Raw genomic sequence first — 22,773 nt, 5'->3', positions numbered from 1 at the left:
TAACAAGACTACTAAAACTAATATATCTATGCATTCCACCTTTCTCATACTATGTTTAAATTTTAACGGAATTAAATATTGTTGTTAATTAAGTAAGAAAGACTATATTTATACTTTGTCTTTGTGAGTAGTATTTAATATCAATTGATAGTTAATTAGTAATATGTTAATTAAACTTATGCATCACCTTTATCTAATCTAGAAATAAAACTAGATGGAAATTAAGTCCATCTTGAGACCATGCATTTCCGTATATATTTAATAAAAAAGATTGTGGAGCACTTGAGCAAAATTATAAATCATGATGACATTTCTGAAACTAAAATAAATGGAAATTGTATAGATACAAGTCCTGTTGCATTATGTATCAGCTTAGGTCTCATTCATTTATATATCCTTAAATAAAATGTTAAATGTAATTAATTTAAATATTTTTCACCTTTATTAGAGAAATGAGGCCTCTCCTTATAGGAGTCATTTTCTTCTTTATTTTTTACCCATTTTTTTCAGTATTCATCAGCTTTTTCTCTCTAAGAACACCCCAAAACACCTCCCTCCTTATACTACCTACTTCTTCCCCACTTTTTCACTATTCATTCACTATTTTATTATTTAATTTTTTTTACACATAATTAAAAAAAACACATTTATTATAATTAAACACACATAACATTACTTAAAATAAAAGATAATACAATAAAAAAAAGGCAATACCGGAAAAAAAAACATAAAATACATAATAATGATACGATTACTCTTCATCATCATCATCTTTGATTGACATTTTTCCTAATCCATGGTAAGCCGTTTCATTGGCCCACCACTTGTCGTGTTCTGGGCATTTGACTTCCCACGTTGATTTGTCTTCTCCACAGTTGTCGTGGTACGATTCTGCCCAAGTGCATTGGTCGGTCAACGTGTGACCGGCCTTAAAAACATTGTCGATCACCCTCTTCACTCTTTTGCTCTCATCCTACAGAAAATAAGAATATGTATCTTCGTGTTTCGAGACCCTGCGGCCTGGTGCTTATATTTCTTGAACGTGTTGGTCGCATTGGTGTCTCTTCTTCCGTATGAAACCCAGAACCCCAGAGAGTTCATTTTGAAGGAGGGTGTCCTTATTGATATCGGCCATGATTCGTGTTTTCATCTCATCTTCGGTGAGACGAGGTCGGTTAACATTTTTCTTTGATGATGATGAAGCCATTTGGAATGGTGAGTGAGTTAGCAGATGAAACAAGTTTGTAGATTAAACACAAATGGAATGGTGATGAAACTGGTAAATGCTTTGGGTTGGTATTTATAGAATAACAATGTAGAAGACCGTTAAGGGACTATAAATGTAAACATTTTTGAATTTTAGGCCATTGGAGGGACTATAACTGTAAATATTTTGAATTCAACGTTTGAGGGACTATACTTGTAAATATTTTGAATTTTGAACGTTGAAGGAGCGTCTTTTACTTCAGCTATAAATACTGCCGAAATTACCAGATATTTCATTTCAAAACTCAAACTTTTATACATCTGCAATGGCTTCTTCATCAAATGCCCCTTACCGAAAACGACTAATGACTGTCGATCAAGTGAATGAAAGTATCATGGTTGATATCCTCGACCACCAAATATTCAAAGACCAACTTGTTGAAATTGGTCTAAAACTTCAAGCGAAAAAGAAATGGTGTCAAGATTAAATCAAGTATATACAAACGAGGCATTAAACTGAGCTTGAGTGTCAATACTTTACTTATTTGCAGGGGAAGTTTGACTAGATTCAAGAAGCTGTAGAAGAAATTGCTTGTGCGGTCATCACCTTGACTGAGTTCATCAACTTTGCCAAAGCAGTTTATGCCCAGAAAAAATAATTATGATCTTTTAATGTTACGTTGTTTTTTTAATGTTATGTTGTATGAATAAACTTATGTTCTTATTAAAATCATAAATTAGACTTATCTTATTAAAATATTTAAAAACATTACAATACTAGAAGGGAACACACAATTCAAACTGCTAAACACACTTAAAAAAATATATATACTAAACCACACTTAATCAAACTAGAAAGTCCACTTCATAATCCAGAACAATTAAAAAGGAACAAAGATAAGTTGCTTGAAGCAGTGTTCGTATCTGAAGCCCCTCCCATGCTTTTCTCGATATATTTGATGCGCCATTGCATAATATTGCTCATCATCGTCGACCCTCTCCAGTGCATTCAACTGCGAGCAAATTGCCTCAAACTGTATGCATTCCTTCCGAATCCTGCTCCAGTGACCTTGTAGTTGAGCCTTGCTTCATGGTCCTCCAGTGGTCTTCGTGTTGAACATGGCAGTAATGTCGTCCCAAAAGGATATGTCAGGATTATTCATTTCACACCTATCCGTAACAGGGTCCATTCTCCTCGTCACCCAACATCTCGACAAACAAAGATCTTCAGATTGAGTCCACACACTTCAACTCATTGTTAATGAAATAGTTTGTAAAAAATGGTTTATAGAATGGTTTGAGAAAGAAAACATGGTTTGGAAGTGATAGAAATAGATGGTTGTTATTTGAAATGATAGTGTGGAAGTGGTATAAATAGAAAAAGAAAATAAAGAAAAAATAAATTTAAAAAGGCTACTAGCCGTTTTTTTTTTAGGATAAGTTTTGGTTGTTATTTTTTGGTATCTTGGCATGACCAAGTTACTTATTGTTTTAATTTGTATATTTGAATAGTAACATAATTCATATTTTCACTAAAAAAAGTTTTTATTTAAGATTATCATGATTTACTATTTCAAATGTCTTTTATATGATATCACGTACTAATATTTTTTACTAATATCTTAAACAAAGTTAATAACTTTTTTTTAAAAAAGTATATATATAAAAAAATTACTTAGAATATCCAAAATTTAATCATAGATTGTGTGAAAAAGTTAGTAAAATTGTTAATATTTAAGACACCAATTAGAAAAAATTAGCTAAAGAGATATGTAAATGATGTATTATATGTAGGTATATATCAAAATTCGGTTCGGTTCGGTTAACCGCGGATAATGAATATTGAAAACCATAACCGAACCGTTACACTTCGGTTTTTATGTTTTCGGTTTCGGATCACACGGTTCGGATCGGTTTTTCAGTTTTCCGGTTCATTTCTTACACCCCTACAATAGACATTGCAAACACCATGTCTTCCTTGAGTTCTTTTCTTCCCCCAAAAGCACATCCAAGACCACCCCCAAAAGTTAAATGTCTACCGGAATAAATTACCTATCTACTGGATCACTAAAAGTCTAAAACTCTCTCCAACTGTACGTAATACTTGTTAAACCAGATAGATGCTATGGTCTCGCCAGTTACAAAGAAGACCATCACATACAATAGGGAATATATTTACTCTGGCGAGTAGTGACCAACTAATTAACTGGACAAGTGAATTGGCCACACCAGCCATATGTCATCATATAATTGGGTTACGACCTTTCCGTGAGATTTTACACTGTATCATACTATCATACGGAGCTTTTGTCTAATTAATTAATTGGAACTTTCTCTAAAGCATGTCTAGATTGTAAAATTGTCTAATTAATTAATTGGAACTTTCTCTAAACCATGTCTAGATTGTAAAATGTCTTTCTCTATTTGTCTACTAGCTAATTAACCCTTATATATAAGGGAAAAGTGAATATAAGGTTGTCTTATATCCAAGCTTAGGTATGAAACCCTTCATATAACAATATTTTAATATTTATTGTATAATTAATAAAATACATAGCTCTTATGATATTTATGGTTTAAAAAAAAAGTATGTGATGGGTTTCATACCTAAGCTTGGGTATGTGACAACCTTATACTTCCTTCCCCCTATATATAACCATATTATCAAACTACAATAATTATAAGTTTACGACTCAAGATATATAATAAAACTAGATTATTACCCGCGTAATACGCGGGAAACATATATAATTAATGACATGTTAAATTTTTATAATATCATAGTTGACAAATATTTAACTAGGTAAATATTTAACAAGTTAAATAAGGTATATGACATCATAATTTGATCTAATGGCTCTAGTAAAAAGTTTAAATTCATCTAAGGATCCATAATTTTTTAATTATGAATTAAGGTTTCTCTTTTATATATATTTAGAAATGTTTTGGGTATATTTTAATAAGTTTCATTTAAATAAAATGCATACATATTACCGAATTATAAAATAATCTCATAATAATGCAAAATTAACCCTGAAAATCCGTGCCAACTTTCTTTTTTTTTTATAGAACAGTGAAGGGTCGGACCACGGGTATCCGGACTGGATACCGAAGCCTATTGATCCCCTCTCCAATCGTTACCTAATCCGTATGTATTATATCGTCTCTACTACATAATGACCCTTCTTAAAAATGTTTCTAGATCCGCCACGCGAACCTGCTAGTGTCGATGTCAAACTCATATAATTTTGGTGGATTCCCCGGGTTCACTGTCACAAAAATAATACCTGCATATACATACACACACAAAGTCTATTTGTTCATACAAAAGAAATTAAATGCTAACAACTTATAACTTTTCTAATAGCATAGGTTACTAAGATATTGCATAAAATGACATGTTTGAGTATCACGTACTAATAAACTTTTTGCTATAAGTTAACGACACAAAGAAAATACATATCAATCTACGAAATGTTCTGATAAGTATTATACATACGCACAAGAAGAAAATATATGTACATAATATGTATATATCTAGTCAAATTAAAATGAGTTGAACCAAGATCAAAGAGAAAAACACAAAATTCGTGAAGATTGTTCTGTTAACTCTTTGAGTGTTTTTTGTTTAGAATTTGGTTTTATACCATTTTAATATACTGAATAACGCAAAATTTCACCTTTTGCTAATAAGTTGATTAAAAAAAGGGGGGACAATCGGTGTCTATTTACCTGGCCAGGATATATATTTCCAGTGACTTGAAAAAGGATAGAAGATGATGCGCCAGGAGTTAAGGTCTTGACGTCCCTCGTGGTTTGCCTCTAACATCCTTGAAATGTCGCAAAGAGAGCTAACAAGAAGAGTGTTTTGATGAACTGCGTTCTTAAATGGATTTCGATTAATGTGTATCGAATCAAGCTGGGTCCTAATGTTTGATGCTATACAAAGAGTATATAAATGGAACTTCTTATAATTGTATCGAGTAGAAATGGATGCTTTTTATACTAGCAAATCACTACAAAGATTGCCATCGACCTTAGGTAGTAATATACATGTCCCGGCCCGAACATAATAATACATGTCACAATAATTATAATAAAAAGCCAAAACGGCTAAATGTGTTTACTTTCCAGTTTTAAAGACTAAAATTCTTCTTATTTGCAGCTATTCCAACTTCTAAGCGCTATTAAGTCATAACCTTTAAAAACTGTGGAATATGAGAATATCTTTTTAACCATTCGCTATATTTTCACTACTAGTAGTATATGAAGAATCTGAAGCCCACATATCTATTTCTTTCCGTTGACTATTTGGTTTGGGAATAGCGTACTTCGCGTTAAGTTGTCAACACTTGCAAATGCCACTTCTTCCCGACACATCCAAAAATTAAAAAAGATCATTTTAAAATACTTTTCAGAAACACCGTCTTCTACAAAAACCAAGTCAAGAAAATGTTCACTTGCTCTGTCATATTCGTATGAGCAGCGTTAAACAATCGAAAGAGGGCATGGACTTATTATTCTTTTAAACGTTGAAAACATTTATTTGTTACTCTTTAACATCGTTAACTAGATAAATACCCATAAAATGTGACGACGATTGTTTTAAACACGTTGGTCTCAGATAAACTGGTCAGTTGGACTCTCTTTGGGGGTATTATGACTTGGAGACCTGAGATCGAATCTTGGTTTTCCGTGGTTTTGACATTGCCTTTCGAGCGTGTGGGAACACATGTTATCGCTTACTGCCCACTTTGGATGTTATTGCTGAAGTTCGAATCATTAACATCTAACATTTAAGGTTTATAATTTTTTTAAATAAAAAAAAAAACTTATAGAAAGGATACTTATCATTACGTCTTTATAAGTCTGTAAAAAGAAAAAAAAGATTTCTACCCACACTAAATATGTCCCCTTAGAAAAAACAAAAAAGATTTCTACCCACGTGACGCTTTTATACAAAGCCCTCAGAATTTATTCACCAACAATTTTTGTCAACATATATTGGTCAATATATTAATTCTCAACCATAGGCCCATAGCATAGTAAAATCTCAATATGCTAAATATAACATATTGAATGAAGATTTTGCCATTAGAGATGGCCCTGTCATGCTCTAATCACCGCACTTGTGTAGACAGACGTGAAGCACATATATACATTTCAATGTGTACACATTTTTTAGGCTAGCCTATTCCCAGACGATCGAGGAGATGAGAGATTAATACTTCAGCTTAAACAACATGATTCTACCCACATTAATTATGTCCCCTTACACAATTACCCAGAACCAAAAATAGAAAAGAGAGTAACTTGTCTCATATACTGGAAAACAGCACGGGCATATAAAAGAAAGTGAACAACATTTGATCGTTCAAGACTAGCAGCAGAATCATTTAAGTTTTGAATTGTCAAATTACATAACCTAACCAAGTACAACGTTATTTTTTATAGAACATCATCCCGCATCTCCATTAGGCGCCACTGGCATACAAACGGGTCCACTCCTTGGCTGAAAAACAAGTATTGAAAAAGATAATCACAAAACAAAGCACCTTAGATTTGTATTATTTGATGAATACCAAATAAAATTATTTACCTGTTTCAACAGCTTCAGCTTCATTAGATTTCCAGTGCTTCGCTATGTTCTCAGAGAGGGGATCATCTGGGTTTGGAGCACTCAGAAGAGCTTGAATGCTGCACTCATACAGTTGTAAAAAAGCAAGTGTTCATTTTTGCATTATTGGCACATTGGAATAACAATTGAGTTGTCAGATTCAAAAAGAAATAATAGGTCAAGTGAGTGACAATCATCCTAAGTGCATTCAAATGCATATAACCTAACAGATTACTGTTAACTAGCTCTTGCTGCTTCTATCTCACGCAAAGTTAGGTAAACTTGAAGACTTGAAGTGGTGATTGTGACAGTATCTCCGTATTACATAAAAGTAGGTTGTAGCGGGTTTTAGTTACCTTACCCTGGCAAGTCAAAAGCTACAATATTTAACTAGAAAGGAACTGAGTCTATTGGGTTGATTTGTGCATTTGCAGATGGATATATGGTTATATGCGTTTGGTCGATTGACTAAAAAATCAAATGAAGTACGTTCAAACGCATATAACCAGATAGCTTGTTGTAAAATACTAAAATAGCTCTTGCTATCAGAATTAAGCACCAAATTCATACACTATCTTTTATTAAAAATGGGTATAGCGTATTTGCAGGATGGACCAAGCCCACCCGACCTATTCTGACCCATATTTATGTTTAGACATGCACTAAAAAACTACCCATTATGACATCAGCTACTTACCCAATCACCATACGTCAGCTTTGGTAAAATAATATCTGTTGGTACCATATTTATAGCGCATGCATGGACAAATATACCTTAGGAGTACAGTGCGAATCTGAAGAGCAGGGCTCCATTTATCTTTGAGGATATCAAGACAAATTCTACCAAGCTGCATAGAAAACTGACGCTAAGAAAGACAGAAACATGGGAAGAACACACACACACACACACAGAAAGAGAGAGACAAGGCATACCTTGTCAATGTTCGGATGATAAATTTTTGTAAGAAACCGAACCTGTTACATTACAATAAACATTACTATCTGAAAGCGAAGACATAGATGCAAACCTTAAGTTGCATCAAGCTAAACATAGATGCATGCACTTATAAAATTTCAAAGGAACATGCAAGCGATGGAACAGCTAAAGAACACCAGCAATCAAGTACAGGACAACAAAATTAGCACAAAAGACTTTCCAACACATAACAAAATGCAGGGGAAATATAATACTTGGGCAAATCATTAGCTCTTACATAAACTTGAAACTAAATGAGTAGAGGACTAGTAGTGCATACATAATGGTTTTCTCATATTTTTATATAAGAACTTCTGGTGAGGGTTCATTATTAGGACATAAAAAATTACATAGCTGCCAATGGAATATTGGCAGTTCCGGATCAAACTTTCCCCTAAGCACTATAAATGCTTTAAAATCAATTACAGTTGAACAAACAGCGTAATGCAGTAAAAGGTTCAGTAAAGGAATTCTAATATGCGGGACAGATTATAACCAAATGAAATCCAGATGGATTAACCACATAAAATAGAACATTACAGGTCTCCCTCCCTCACTCTGATACATGGGAGTCAAAGCCACATTCTTCAGAGAACATTCTGTAATTCATTTATTTGCTTGCCCCTGAGAATTGTTCAGCTAGTCAGATAACTTGATAAGTTATTGATGTCATTCAACTGACAGTACAAGAAGGTAGTTCTTGTATATATACTATACTCAAATGACTAGCTAAATTTGGGCTGCTACAGACAAGTTCAATGGAAACTACAACAGCTTTTGTAAACTCCAACACTAAAAACTTTGATTAAACCTTGTTGTAGTAATGAACTCTAAAAATATATTGGCATCGACACTATATGCTAAATAAATCAAATTTCATAATCTAGCAAAAAAGTCTATCCAGAGCTAATATCAATCTTTTTAGGAAGATTTAAACATATACTCCACACTTTTGAGACATAATTAGATATTTCCCCAAAATGCAAGTTCTCAATGCATAAATACAATGCTTCTAGATGCCAAGACTCAAGAGAATGTAATACGATGAGCATATAGATCCCCATAGGAGAGATTTCCATCTATGCAGATAAATAAAGCAAACACAGAAACACCTCATAAGAATATAAGATACGTATCAAACTACTTCATGTATGATCCGACTGATGAAACCAACTACGTTCAAGGTATCCTAGTAGTCAGTCAGAATCTGTCATCTTACTCATAACAGAATTTCAACAGTGTAACATATATTTATTATTGATGGAGGTACAATCCTATTGACTTGAGGCAGAAACTCAAAAAGCAGTACTACTCATGAAAAATAAAGAGCCAACAATGTTGGCCAAACAATATGATAACATTAGATACCATCATCAAAGCCCCCACTATATAACATCAAAACTCATAACAGGTGTTATCATATGCGGTAAAAAAATGAGCATTTCAATCCACATGTATCAGTTTATCTTCCATACCTTGGGAGCAGCCATTGGATACTCTTCTGGCAAAAATAACTCCAGCTTGAAAACTCCTCCTGTAGATTAGTCGAAGTGAGAACATGCATAAAATAGACATTTACCTCTACATTCATAATAGCTAAACTACAACCATTGCTCCCCTTCAGAAATATGTATACCCAGAACAGATCAAGTTTTATTACTCGTGAAAACCAAAGCAGAAATCAGGTCGTCTTAGGTCCATAACTAATTAGTAACTCGCGTACATAAATACATAATCACATTAAGAGCTGCAGAAACACCTGTTAGCTACTCTATCCTTGATAATGTCAACTTTCCATTTTGTCTGAACCGATAACAGTGTTATTAAAAAAAGATGTTTGAGTTTTAATATATATTTAAAGTCCAACACATTGTGAACCGTTGACTATTCAGCCTTCCTGTTTTGATTAAGTATGTGTAACAAATCAACATCTATTTTAGGATAGCAGAACAAGCATCATTTCTTTTGAATACAGTCTATGATATATATACAACTTCCAAGAAAAGTTTTTTTCAAGTTTAACATCCTAATTACTTGTACACAAATGTCTTGTCCTCTCTTTACCCCTTTCCACATGAACTAAGCAACAAATAACCAATTACAGTAATTAACTAAAACTGCAGATAGTCAAAGAAAATAACTTTAATCAGATTACCTTCATAAGGAGACTGTGTTGGACCAAGGATCATCACATTGAAGTACCGCATATTATCTTCCGACGGCGATGCACTTATTCCCGGAGCTAAAACAACAAAATTAACCATAAACATTATACATTAGTGAATTATATGGAGTACATGAAGCGATAATTTATAATATAAATGATTCAATTAGTGAAAAAACATAAAAGAACAAGAAAAATACATCAAATCTGTATCCTGCATGATGAAAAACATATTCTGAAGTCGAAAAACTGATTTTTGCATCAAAAAAACACGTTTTCGCATTACATTTTTCATGCATCACATAGTCGCAATAGTGGTGCAGATTCTAAACTTTGGGAAATAAAGCGTATAGAAAAAAAGCGAAAAACTTTATCTTATAAACAGGTAGTAAGAAACGAAAAATAACAAAAATATAACTTTTTATACACACAAACACAAATTAACCATTAACACTATACACTAAATAATTAAAGAGTATAAATACACACATATATTATATATAAATTAATATATACTATATAAAAAAGTTAAAGTTCACCTGGTTCGCTAAGTAAGCGCTGAGTTTCCTGGATCATAAAAACAACAAAGTCAAAACCTAACTTAGGGCTTTCAAATATACATATAAATATAGATAATACATATTTATCGTGATCGATTTATCTAAAAGCAAATATATATGTATCAATTGAGAAATGGATCAGATGAATAATTGATAATAAGATCAGGTAATTATTGAAATTAATTCAATAATTAATTAAGAGTACCTTGATGATTCTTCGAGGTAGATTGCTGTTAGCCATGGAAATAAAAATTGTAAGATTCACGCCACCAAAGGGATTTTTGCCTTTTTAGAGAGAGAAGAAGAAAGGAGAGGGTTTTCTAGAGAGAGAAAGTGAAATAAATTTAGTGGATTCGAAAGACTTTTTTTTCTCTCTATCAAGAACAAGGTGAGGCTTCTTCTTATGTACTCTGTCTTTTGCTATTTGGAATGTATTTTGCATATTGGGGCTTGGTTTTTCTAAAATTTGTTAAGTTTGGGTTTTAGTTTGAGTGCATGATTGTGGGACATGCCCTCTTAAGTTTTTAAGTTTCTCTTTGCTCACTCGCAATAGTTTTTTATTGAATTATTATTATAAGTATGTTTGAAGTAATTTACAAAATCTTGTATTTTGAGCTGATGCAATTTGCTTTGGTGATTAAATAAGTATGATACTATGTTTAAATGTGTTTCTCCTTAGATAGATATCACCACTTGAAGTCTTGAACAATCTCATATCAAATGGAAAGAATGAGCTCAATTGTTGCTCCACATCACTATTGGCTGCGAGTAGGCGATCTACCATATCAAATAATACGCCATCACAACTCACCACACTGAAGAAGTGGAGAAAGGTATGGTTCTTCGTTCTTTTGTGTGAGGTGTGCGAGACAACAAGGATAGAGTCAGGAGACGGGGATAAAGATTGATTTTGTTTTATTGCATGCTTTATTTACACAATGAAACACAAATGGGAATGTGCATTTTTCATGCACTTGGTAATCGCTGGAATATATGAAAAATCATTGAAGGTTAAAAACACACAACATAGAAATACCAAAAAGAATTCTTATTGTCACTTTTCAATTTGGGTGTCTCTGTATGGGACACCCATCAATTAAGACGATTAGCAATTGGTACGATTTTAATAGCAATTGTAATGACTTTATTTTCACCCTGATGGCAATAGAAAGATACATAAGATATAAAAACTAAACGAAGATAATATTTTGATCAATATATGTCAAATAGAGCATTATTTTGATTTTATTTGGAAACTTGGATATTATTTCATGGTTAAAATCATATTTCATTTAGGACCTTTCTTTACACACAATAATGTTAGCTTGGGAAAATAGCTTTATATACTCTATGGTAAGTGTTTTCATAATACTGAGTAATGATATTTTTATTCTAAGCATATTTATCCTTAATTTAAAACTAATACGTTTTTGAAATTCTAGACAACTTTAAACTAATATAAATTAAAAATGTAGAGTTAACTTGAAACCAGAGGTCAAGTCCGAGGTTACATCTTTTTTAGTTAAAAAAATCATACGAGTAACTAAGATTAAAATTATATATAAAAAAAAAAAAGTAAAACAACACGTTAAAGTTATTCTTGAATAGTCAAATTATATTCGTTTGAAGGATTATTTCATTTCTCGGTCAACCCCTTCGTGGTCCCACTCCCCAATCAACCCAAACAACTTATTGGATGAAGAGTTTTGAAATACGGAGTAATGACATTTTTGTTTAACTGCTTCATTTTTAAGCAAATATTATATTGAAAAAATTGCGATCGACATCGAAATCTGGATTTGTAACTAAATGACTTTCAAAAATGTGATAATGTAGCGTGTATTGAATAACATTGCGTTCTACATATATTCATCTAAAGCAAGACAAATCAGGTTGTTTTTTGCTACTGGTTTTTACAATTTTTTTTTCTAGAAACAAACAAGTTTCATAAAAGTCTCACTAGAAATTTGCGGCGAACAATCAATGATACTTGAAACCTTGAAAACTATACTAAAAACATAATGATTTGGAGGTTATACGTATAGGAACTAAAGAAAATGACTGTTTCACAAGTGTTGAGTAGAACTTTCTGATGATACCATAGATTTTTATTCATAGTAATGCAATATTCGTATATAAACATATCCTCAATTGTGTACCAATTTCATCATGCCACCACCCGGTAACCAAATAACTCAGCTACAATAGATACCTATCTGTAGCCGGGACATTTCCTTACGGACATTAGGAAGAGTTAAAAAGACTAAAAAATGTGGTGATATAATGGTTAGATGATCAACCAGTGTTCTGCATTCCAGCAGCAATACCCTTCATCGTCAAGATGAGTGTGTCTTCTAAACCCGGTGCATATTCACTTGTAGGATTCAGCTTGATAAGTTCATCGGCGGGTTTACTTGGCTCAGGGTCGTCCTTTGAGATATGAGGTCTCAACTTCACGTGGTAGGTGGGATCACGAATCCGTTTGAGGGTGTAAGCCTGGCATACATTCAAGGTCGTGATGTATGAATCGCGCAGCTTGAGCCTTTGTTTCAAGTAAGGATCACCTTCAAGAAGATCCTTATGTCCAGCAATCTATGAAATGAAACATGAATATCACGGGGTTGAAGCTTCAACTGGAGGAGGCATTTGTGGTCGATGAACCATTAACTTATATATGAGTCGATTTGGACTGTGTTATATCTCCAGTGGGTCAAATAGGTAAATAAAAATTTAGCTAAACGAGTGAAATGGATGCAAATGGGTCACTTTAATGCATAGGACCTCCTAAAGTTCATTGAAAAAAGACTATTATTTGTGACTAATATATAACCTTTGTGATGATGGTTAACACAATGAGTATTTACATAAGACTATAGCCAATGGACAAAAAGTGTTTATGGGTCAAGTTATCTGTTTTCAAACTGTTACCCAACCCACCCATGTTGTCCCCTCTAAACAAATCCACTACACATAACGTCCCACAAAATGAAGCAGTTGACTTTTCCGTTATCATACATACTTCTCTTTACGTTGAAAAGCAACTAACTTTATCTCAAAATTGTGTCAAAGAATGCTTTCCCAAAACTTCTTGTTTTGTGCATTGTTGCATACTCTTTATTGTTCTATTTTTTTAAATTTTTTTGAAAGAACAATGTTTTATTTGAAATGAATTATAGTATGGAAGTACAAAATGGTTAGTCTTTATATAGAATGTTATAGATATCAAACTAAGATCCGTACCTGAAGGAGGAAATTCTTGGTTTGAGAATAGTTATCCCGTAAGGATTCTCCGAATTTTAACAAATCATTAGAAACAAGCAGCTTGTCGTTTAAAGCAGCAATACCAGGATCTCCCTTGGCAAACACCATTTCGACCAGATCAATAGCGACCCTAAAGAAAGGCCATGTTTTGTACATATCCTGCAACATCAACAGACTCTTGGCATCTTTTTCTATGACTTTCTTGAATGCACCACCAAAACCGAGCCAAACAGGGAGATGGAATCTCGTTTGAGTCCAGGCAAAGATCCATGGAATAGCTCTGAGTGATTCTATGCCTCCGCTTGGCTTCCTTTTGGATGGGCGGCTCCCAATATTCATCCGCCCATACTCCAATTCAGGTGTAGCCTATAAACATACAGAGTACAAAACAGCATTCATTTATATTACTTTCATCCATTATAAATATATCTAACCCGCCTTGGTAGAGATGTCAACTACAACTTGTTTACTTATGTAGTTAGTAATTCGTCAAGATGGGTAATGTAAGGATCAAAATAGGTCAAATGCATTAAAACTTGCCCGGGCTCTATATTTTATACAACTTACTTTATTGTTTTATTCAAAGATTCAAGTTATTATTGTCATAGATATTGTTTTCAGAAGCATGATTATTGCAATGCTATTAACAAAAACAAATAAAAGGACAATGAGTGTTTGCATATTAAACTAACTAGATCCGTCATATTCTGACCAGTATTAGAAATCACTTGCTTCAACCCAAACCTACTTACCTGCCCATATTGTCATATCTAGGACCTACTACATAAATATGATTCATAAATCCAAAAACGATAAATATGGATACATAATTGTGTCCCAAATGATAAAACAGGATTACAGTGCAATTTAAGATGAGGATACTTACAAGCCGGAAATATTCAACAAAGCGTGGTTCCTTGAATACGATAGAACGATATTCTTCAGTTGAAAAGGTTGCAAGATTGTCCATAAGTTGACGCCACTCAGGTAGAGGTGAGATGGGGGGATTCATCCCATGCTCAAGAGTGGCTGCACAAAACCTCTGAAGTGTTCTGAAACACAAATGTTCCTCACCAAATGACTGTTCTATAACTTCACCTTGAATAGTGACCCGGAGGGACCCATGGATGGTTTCAGGTGGTTGGGAAAGTATAGCAAGATGGGTCGGGCCACCTCCTCTCCCAACTGTCCCACCACGTCCATGGAACATTGTGAGCTTAACCCCATACTTTTTCGAAACATTTACAAGGTCTTCTTGAGCCTTGTAAAGTTGCCATGCAGCCGAGAGCCTTCCTGCGTCTTTTCCTGAATCAGAGTATCCAATCATCACTTCTTGCTTACCATTAATCCTATTTCTATACCAGTCGATTGAGAAGAGACGAGACATGGCTGCAGGGGCTGCATCAAGATCTGTGAGTTTCTCAAAGAGGGGAACCACTCTTAAAGGTTTTATTACATGGCATTCCCGCTGAAGAAGCTCAACTGCAAGAACATCAGAAGGTGATGTAGCCATTGAGATAATGTAAGCACCAAAGCAGTCAGATGGGAGTTCTGCTAACACATGGAACGTATCCAATACATCTGCAATTTCCTCAGTTTGAGGAAGATCAGGACCGAAAAGAGGACGTTTTCCACTTAGTTCTTCTAGAAGCCATTCTTGACGCTTGTCTTCAGACCACTCCCGATATGAACCAATTTCCAAATGTTGAGTAATGGTATCAAGGACATCTGTGTGGCGTTCAGATTCTTGACGTATATCAAGTCTCACAAGTGAGAGCCCGAATGTAGACACTTGCCTTAAAAAATCAAGAAGAGTTCCATCAGCAATCACATGGTCACCACACGTACATAGCGATCTGTAGCATAATTCAAGAGGCTCCAAAAACTGCAAAACTTTAAAAATTTTGAAATTTGATCCGGGAAGAATCATATATGCACAAATTGGTGGAAAATATTAAGATACCTGTTCAACATGGGTATAAGCGGACTCTTCTGGTATGTCCGAAATCCCATGGGCTAATAAATGACGGGAGCGTTCACGCGTATTATATAACTTGTCTCTCACATCACCAAGGACAACTCGATAAGGTTCAGTGGGAGGAACCTGTTTCCAGAACTCTGCAGAAAGCAAACCGAACATTTACACCTCAAATAGTTTCTTGTAGTCAAAGACTAAGAAAGACCTGGGTTGCAAATAACTTCTATTGGGTTTGACCTAATTTAAAATAATAATACTGAATAATCGGTAACATAAATCACCAATGTAGTGTTTAACATCTCTCCTTGCTGATCTATAGAGTTCTTCTGCTCGAACACGAAGTTCATCACTACATCGCCACATGGACAACTAACAAGAATGATTGCAAAGTAAGTAAAAAATGCTTAAAGAAAGTACATAAAGCACCATCCTGAGTTACATAAAGTTCAGTTCAAAGTATTTGCATACCTCAAACATTAGATCCTCAATCTGGGAAAAGTACATATTTGCAGCCATCATTCTGGCAAGTAAGCAAACATCCCTTGTGACCTCAGGAGTTACTCTTGGATTACCTGCATTTCATAGAATCAATGCTGGGTAAGACTGCGTATTGACACATGGTTATCACTTCTCTGTTGGGTGATACAAAAGGGTTTATTTGATTATGGTATATCTCTCCAGGGTCGAATGAGTAAAAAATAAGTTTAAGTTAAATACAACTAGAAAAAGTTGACCAGTTTGGTTTGATCAGAAAATGTTGGAAACGAGTAGGGAAATCTGTGTTAAGGGTCCTAGCCAAAATCGTACCACTTATATTCCTAGTTCTCACTTCTCAAGGTCTGCCAACAAGCATAATTAGCATTTTACCAATGCCCATTAAGCTTATGTGTTTAACAGGAAACATACCATCACGATCACCACCCATCCATGAAGAGAATTGTATAACAGGTGCATTGTATGGAACACGTTCATTAATCCCAATGTTCTTAAGGGCCGTGTCAACACGACGCAAAAATTTAGGAACACCTTTCCATATTGTTTCATAAAAGTAGCTCATTCCAGCCCTCATTTCATCTTGTGGGGTTGGAGGACTTCTACGGATCTCATCTGTGCGGAAAGCAGCTTGAATCTACATATTAGACCGGAAGAAATGTGAATAGACAATCACAATTACCTTAGTTCGACATCACATCTAACTTATAGTAAACACTTTGACATATAATTGAGTCAAATAGTAGATATATTGAAATGTTAGTTCTTACTTCCCGTGACAAAGCCTCATCGAGTTCCTGTTTCTCATCAGGACTGATGTCTTTGACATATAACTGAGCCAAATAGTCTCGAATCCTAAAGCACACAGAATGACAGAAACTAAAAGTAAGAAATATGTTTTAGTTGACTTTCTGTTACGGCTAGTTGTATAAAATGGTTACTAACTTTGGTTTGATTCTTGTGTTAGGTAATCAACTTAATTTTGGCCAGAAAAACCCATAACAGTTTCATATTTTTTTAAATCTAGGTGATTGACAAAAATTAGTTAGTTACGGGCTACATGTGTAGAGTTAGTTACTTGCCGGTCTTTGGTTTAAATTTGGATTTTGGAATCACTTTAAAGGGAATGAGATGGATTTTCAAACCCACCACCCTAGATGATTTCAGAAAATGCTTAAGCTAATCCCAAAGCCATAAACCAAACAATGTTAATGGGAATGAAATCCATTCATTTAATCCACACCCCTAAACCAAACACACCTGGTACACACCTTCCATGCTTTTGGAGCAATGATCTGCGAACAGCTTGAGTCGGATGAGCAGTGAAGACCAAATCAACCGTTTGACTCTTCAATGCATCAAAAACTTCTTGAGGGGATTTCTTAAGCTTAGTCACAAGTCTTTGAAGGGTTTCCTCGATATCAGATTCAGTTGTTGCCATAGCCTCATCACCAAAATCACCAGTCTTGGCTTTGATCCTTCTACGATGAGCAATCTGAACCTCTTCTGCCAGATTAGCCAAGTTAAGCATGTTACTGAAAGCTTTTGCAATGACAATGGAATCCCCAGCGTCTAAACTCGTCAGCACATTTCCAAGCTCATCCAGTTTCTTTGGGTCATTCTTCCCTTCATACTCGGCAGAAAGCTCATAGCATTCTTGGACCTACACAAAGAAAAAGCAACATTTTTTACACAATTAAGTACAACGGTGAACTGAAGATTTTTCATAAACCTAGTCCATAAACATGTTTGTATCTATCTATTCAAGACTTTCTGCACAAGGGTGTGCAAATATGAAACAAAATCGTACCATACCAATTTTGAGAATATGTGTACTAAATGAACAAAAAATTTACTCCAGCGAAGATCATCTGAATGTGTATCCGTTTACATTTACACCAGATGTATTCCAAAAGTTTGTAAATTAAAATGATCAAAATGCCCATAAGTCAATAATGTATCCAGATTATTATGCTAATGATGATCAAAATATGAAAACACGAAAAACGATGCGTAAAAACAAACATACAGTTTCTCTAAGAGCTTCTCCATGTAAATTCTGAAGAATATCAAGAAACTTGTCCAAAAGCAAAGCATCATATTCAATAAGTTTATCATCTTCTGATACTTTCCCAGGTGCTAATAGCCTTAATTGTGCATCTATTGATGCTAATTTCTCTACTTTCTTATTATTATTCGCCATTACATTACATACATTCTGTATTCCCAATGACACTTTTTTTTTTTTTATAACAATTTTAAAGAATGAAATGAAAACAAAAAATAACTGAATTTAACGGTTTTAGTCACAAAATTTTGGTCGCTGCCCAAGATAATAGGACCCCGTAAAAATTGGACATTGACTTGTTCAGAAAATCTCAAAGCACAACTTCTCATCTTTTTCTATTTATGTTTACTTACTTTTGTTATTAAATTTCTTTAGTCCTTTCTTTCTTACAAAAATATTGTTCTTTAATTTGTTCTTTCTTAGCGTGATCATTTGTTTTAATATACTTGTAGCTTTGAAATTTTGCTATTCAAGTCGTAAACAAGAATAATGCCAACCAAAATAGTGAACGCATTCGTTTGGACTAACGACCCATATGATCTTTAAACAAATTACAAAAGGATAACACAACTTTCAAGGAGAAGTGTAACTATTTACATGTACAATTTACAAAAGAATTAATGCATATGTCGAGTGGAAGTTTAACTACGTACATCTCCTCTCGTCCGTTTTTGACGTGATTGTATGAATGTCTATATTTCATCTAGCCCGTTTTTTAGTAGGATTAGAATAACAACCCGAGAGCAGGATATAAGTAAGGTTGATGTAAACAATCTTGTCTTTACTTTACCGCTTCCATAAAGACCTCCAACCAAATACGAGTGTAAAGAGTTTAGTAATTCGGCCGACTATGACCGGGCTAAATCGGGCTAAATCGACCATTAGCAATGTTATTGTTTTATAGCAAACCTAGCAACCAAACACCCGAGATGCTACACCTTTTCCTTTTTTTTCTTTTTTTTTTTTTTTTGTCTATATAACATAGACACACACACATAGTTATATTCTATCTCTCTTTCTTTCTCTCACAAAAAGAAAAAGTATTCGTACTCATCCAAATACACAGATATTTTTCACCAAAACACACTAATCGGAAAACAAAAAGATGGCAGGCCATATCGTACAAGACTGGGAGCCGGTGGTTATCCGTAAGAAAGCTCCGACCGCCGCCGCTCGTAAGGACGAAAAAGCCGTCAACGCCGCCCGCCGTGCTGGTGCTGAGATCGAGACTGTTCGCAAGGGTTTGTATTCTCCTTTTTTTTCCATTCCATTTATTTTCTTTTTGTCTATATTTATATATATAGTCATAAATTAGGTTTTCATAAGTCTGCTTTTGATTAATCTACTCTTATCGCGTGTTAATTATTTGCTTACCTATTTTTATATGTTTAATCTGTATATATATATATATATATATATTATATTGTCATACATATTGTGTATGTGAAATGAAGATTCTGTATTGCTACATGTTTAATTTTTATATATATGTTTGTGTATAGAAAGACAGGACTTACAAGTTAGGGTTTTGATTTTTGTAAAGAGGTGAATTGAAGTTTATGTATATGTTTATGTGTGTGTATATATATATATACATGTTTAATTTTGTATATAGAGTGTGTTTTTGCGCCAGGGTTTGGTATTAGCTGTATATTCTCCAATATGCCCTATGCTTTAAAAATAATCTATCGAACACCCTTTCATTGTTCTTTGATGTATTTGTATCTAATGATATGGCTTCTGTATGATAATGTCTAGTTGCACAGTTGGTCAATAATTGGCCATGGGCTCCCGATTCCTCGTCTCAAATGATTATTAACTTATATTCATATTGATTGAAATTGAATGCATCATAAAGAAGAGAAACAGTTGCTATTATGATCGGCTTTTTGAAATGAGTATTGAGATGTAACTAATGGGATATCCTCAATTCGTATGTTTATTACTAACAGAGTTTGCTTATTATAAGTTTGATTTTGTGTTGTCAGAAACTATCTTGAGGCTCCAAAAATATGAATTTTGGAGCCCGGATAACTGAAAGCATGCTGAACCTGAAAAGGGTGTTAAATGAAAGTATGATACTTGGTAGCCATTAGATTTAGCAGTAACTTCTTTATGATTTTCATTTTCTCGACCTGTTCCTGCTCATCTTATACTGAACAAAGTTGTGATAATGATGTTCTTTGAGCTAATGATAGTATGGATAGCCAATATGTATTATCGGCATCGAAGCTTCTTCATTTGAGATTTTGTAGCATATTATGGATATGAAATAACATTAGAGAATCTGACATATTTTGGTTTAAATGGATAGCTTGTTGTCTGAAGTTCTATATTTTTTTCTTTTGCAGCTACTGCAGGTTCAAACAAGGCTGCCTCAAGCAGTACTTCCCTAAACACTAGAAAGCTTGATGAAGAGACTGAGAATCTTACTCGTGAGTACTTTCCTGTCTTTGTGAATCCTTCTCTATATGTGTACAACTTTTATATATGTCTAGGAGAGTGACCTGTTGTAGTAAATATGAAAATCAAAGTAAAAGAAATATGATGAATTGAATAAGAAAACGTTTATTTTGTGTTTTAGTATATGAATAAAGATGAAGATTGTGGATCTAATAAAGCAGAAGTGTAAATCCAATTGCTGACTAGTCATGTTTTGTGAACAGATGAGAAGGTACCAAGTGAGTTGAAGAAAGCTATTATGCAGGGTCGTACTGACAAGAAGCTCACACAAGCTCAACTGGCTCAGGTTAGCATTTTCTTATGTTTTAAACATCTGTGGATCTATTTCATTGTTTGAATAACCTAATGGTATTTTTAATAACCATGCAGCTGATTAATGAGAAGCCACAGATCATACAGGAGTATGAATCTGGGAAGGCCATACCAAATCAACAGATCATTACCAAACTGGAAAGGGCCCTTGGTGTGAAACTTCGGGGTAAGAAGTAGAACAAGAACCGTAAGCAGCTGCAAGGAGTTCCTGCCTGTTGCAGCGTTGTGGTTATGTACTTCTTTTTCTACTAAAAGAAAAAAGGGAGAAAAAAAAAAGGGAGTGTGGGTTCGCAAGCCTTTTGTTTCCTTTGGATTGACTCTAATCTCTGCTATGTTATTATGGATTTTATAATTTGGTGTTAAGTCTCAGATGCTCTGATGTGTTGATCATAATCAAAATTATGTCCATGGCTATGACCAGTTCTATTTTATAACTCTGGGCTTTGGTTGTGCATAAGATATGAATGAGTCGCAGATGTGTTGTGTGGGTGCTTAATATGCATATTATTCTCTATACGTGCTGTTTGCCCTTGATTGTGATGCCTTGTGCCAATTATAGTATTTATTGATAAAATAGTGTTGTTAAATATCCTTTCCGTTTTGTAGACACTGGGTTTTTTGTTGGTTAGCTTGAATATTAAGGTGTATCTAATCCCTAGGATCCAGTCAAAAAGCATGCTTTTGAGTTTGGCTACTAACTTTATTCTGTAACGAGAGATGGTTAACAAGTTGAAACGTTCCATGGTTTCTATATCTATTTTGTAAACCATCGTTTTCTTACAAGTTAGAGTGAATAATGTTATAGAAAGATAAAAACTTGTAATGTGAATCTGGTTTTCTGATGCGCGTTTGAGTAACGTCTTAAAAGAACTTCCTTATAACATTGAAATATAAAAGTCTTGGAACGGAAAGTAAAAAGAGAATGAGTATCGTTGAAGAATGTTCATGTCAAAAACTCAAAATGAAATGTCCTGGTTAAAAGTTGAGAATAACGCTAAACGAATACCTGAAATACAATGTAGGTGTGTTGTAAGCTTGGCATAATTTCATAGTATTACTTATACGCATGATGTGAGAACTATAGATTTGTTGGTGTTGTAGGAGACCAAAGACGAGTGACGCTCAACACGGCCATTTTAAGTGAACCCTAAAGAACCATTTCCAATGACCATATGTATGCAAGGTATGGGACAGTGAGGTGAGAAACTATCATAGGATAATTTATGTTCTAACCAGCTCAATAAGAAACACATAGATTGGGTCATGAGTCATGACTTGTCTCATGTCGGCTCTGGAGCCGTATCATGTGAATGCTGCGAGGGTTTGGAGCACAAAAGTCCCAACATGACCCTAACTCCCTAAGCTGGTACCTTCCTAGGTCCTCATCAAATGGTATGAAAACTACAAGCACATAACTACTCTTTTGCTCCCATGTTTATCCCCCGATTTCCTCAAGTTACTTCTCCAACTTGGGTCAAGTTGAGGAAACCTTATCCCTTGATTGAAAATTAATAGCCACGATTCAAAGATGATCTTTAAATCTTGGGCATTCTTGGCCCTTGATTTTCATCTAAGGGTCAAGATTACCCTAAAATGACTATGGTAATCATCTTGAAGTGAATCAAATCATTTTTAAGTGTATAATACAGAATTACTACGATTTACTTATTCAACCG

At 34.3% G+C, this 22,773-nt stretch overlaps 3 protein-coding genes across 3 annotated transcripts; 1 reads left to right on the top strand and 2 right to left on the bottom strand.

The window, feature by feature from the left end:
- Positions 1 to 6,552: 6,552 nt before the first annotated feature.
- LOC122596629 (ubiquitin-conjugating enzyme E2 35) lies at positions 6,553 to 10,912 on the bottom strand. Its single transcript, XM_043769242.1, has 8 exons — positions 10,729 to 10,912; positions 10,503 to 10,530; positions 9,955 to 10,041; positions 9,275 to 9,333; positions 7,757 to 7,798; positions 7,598 to 7,671; positions 6,806 to 6,903; positions 6,553 to 6,718 (listed from the first exon to the last, which is right to left on the bottom strand). Exons 1-8 carry the CDS (start codon positions 10,762 to 10,764, stop codon positions 6,681 to 6,683), a joined length of 462 nt encoding a protein of 153 aa, XP_043625177.1. The 5' UTR covers positions 10,765 to 10,912; the 3' UTR covers positions 6,553 to 6,680.
- A 1,782-nt stretch (positions 10,913 to 12,694) lies between these two features.
- On the bottom strand, positions 12,695 to 18,491 carry LOC122596052 (phosphoenolpyruvate carboxylase 2-like). Its single transcript, XM_043768556.1, has 10 exons — positions 18,284 to 18,491; positions 17,526 to 17,917; positions 17,025 to 17,109; positions 16,669 to 16,891; positions 16,231 to 16,334; positions 16,044 to 16,131; positions 15,748 to 15,902; positions 14,671 to 15,669; positions 13,764 to 14,150; positions 12,695 to 13,115 (listed from the first exon to the last, which is right to left on the bottom strand). Exons 1-10 carry the CDS (start codon positions 18,455 to 18,457, stop codon positions 12,819 to 12,821), a joined length of 2,904 nt encoding a protein of 967 aa, XP_043624491.1. The 5' UTR covers positions 18,458 to 18,491; the 3' UTR covers positions 12,695 to 12,818.
- An 830-nt stretch (positions 18,492 to 19,321) lies between these two features.
- LOC122595849 (multiprotein-bridging factor 1a-like) lies at positions 19,322 to 21,531 on the top strand. Its single transcript, XM_043768307.1, has 4 exons — positions 19,322 to 19,563; positions 20,674 to 20,757; positions 20,989 to 21,071; positions 21,155 to 21,531. The coding sequence occupies exons 1-4, from the start codon at positions 19,428 to 19,430 to the stop codon at positions 21,272 to 21,274; spliced, it is 423 nt and encodes a 140-aa protein (XP_043624242.1). The 5' UTR covers positions 19,322 to 19,427; the 3' UTR covers positions 21,275 to 21,531.
- Positions 21,532 to 22,773: the final 1,242 nt, after the last annotated feature.

The sequence above is a fragment of the Erigeron canadensis genome, chromosome 4, assembly GCF_010389155.1.
Source record: "Erigeron canadensis isolate Cc75 chromosome 4, C_canadensis_v1, whole genome shotgun sequence".
Lineage (NCBI taxonomy): Eukaryota > Viridiplantae > Streptophyta > Magnoliopsida > Asterales > Asteraceae > Erigeron > Erigeron canadensis.
Note: the sequence above shows the minus strand (reverse complement) of the source record. Positions and strands in the feature narration are given on the sequence as shown.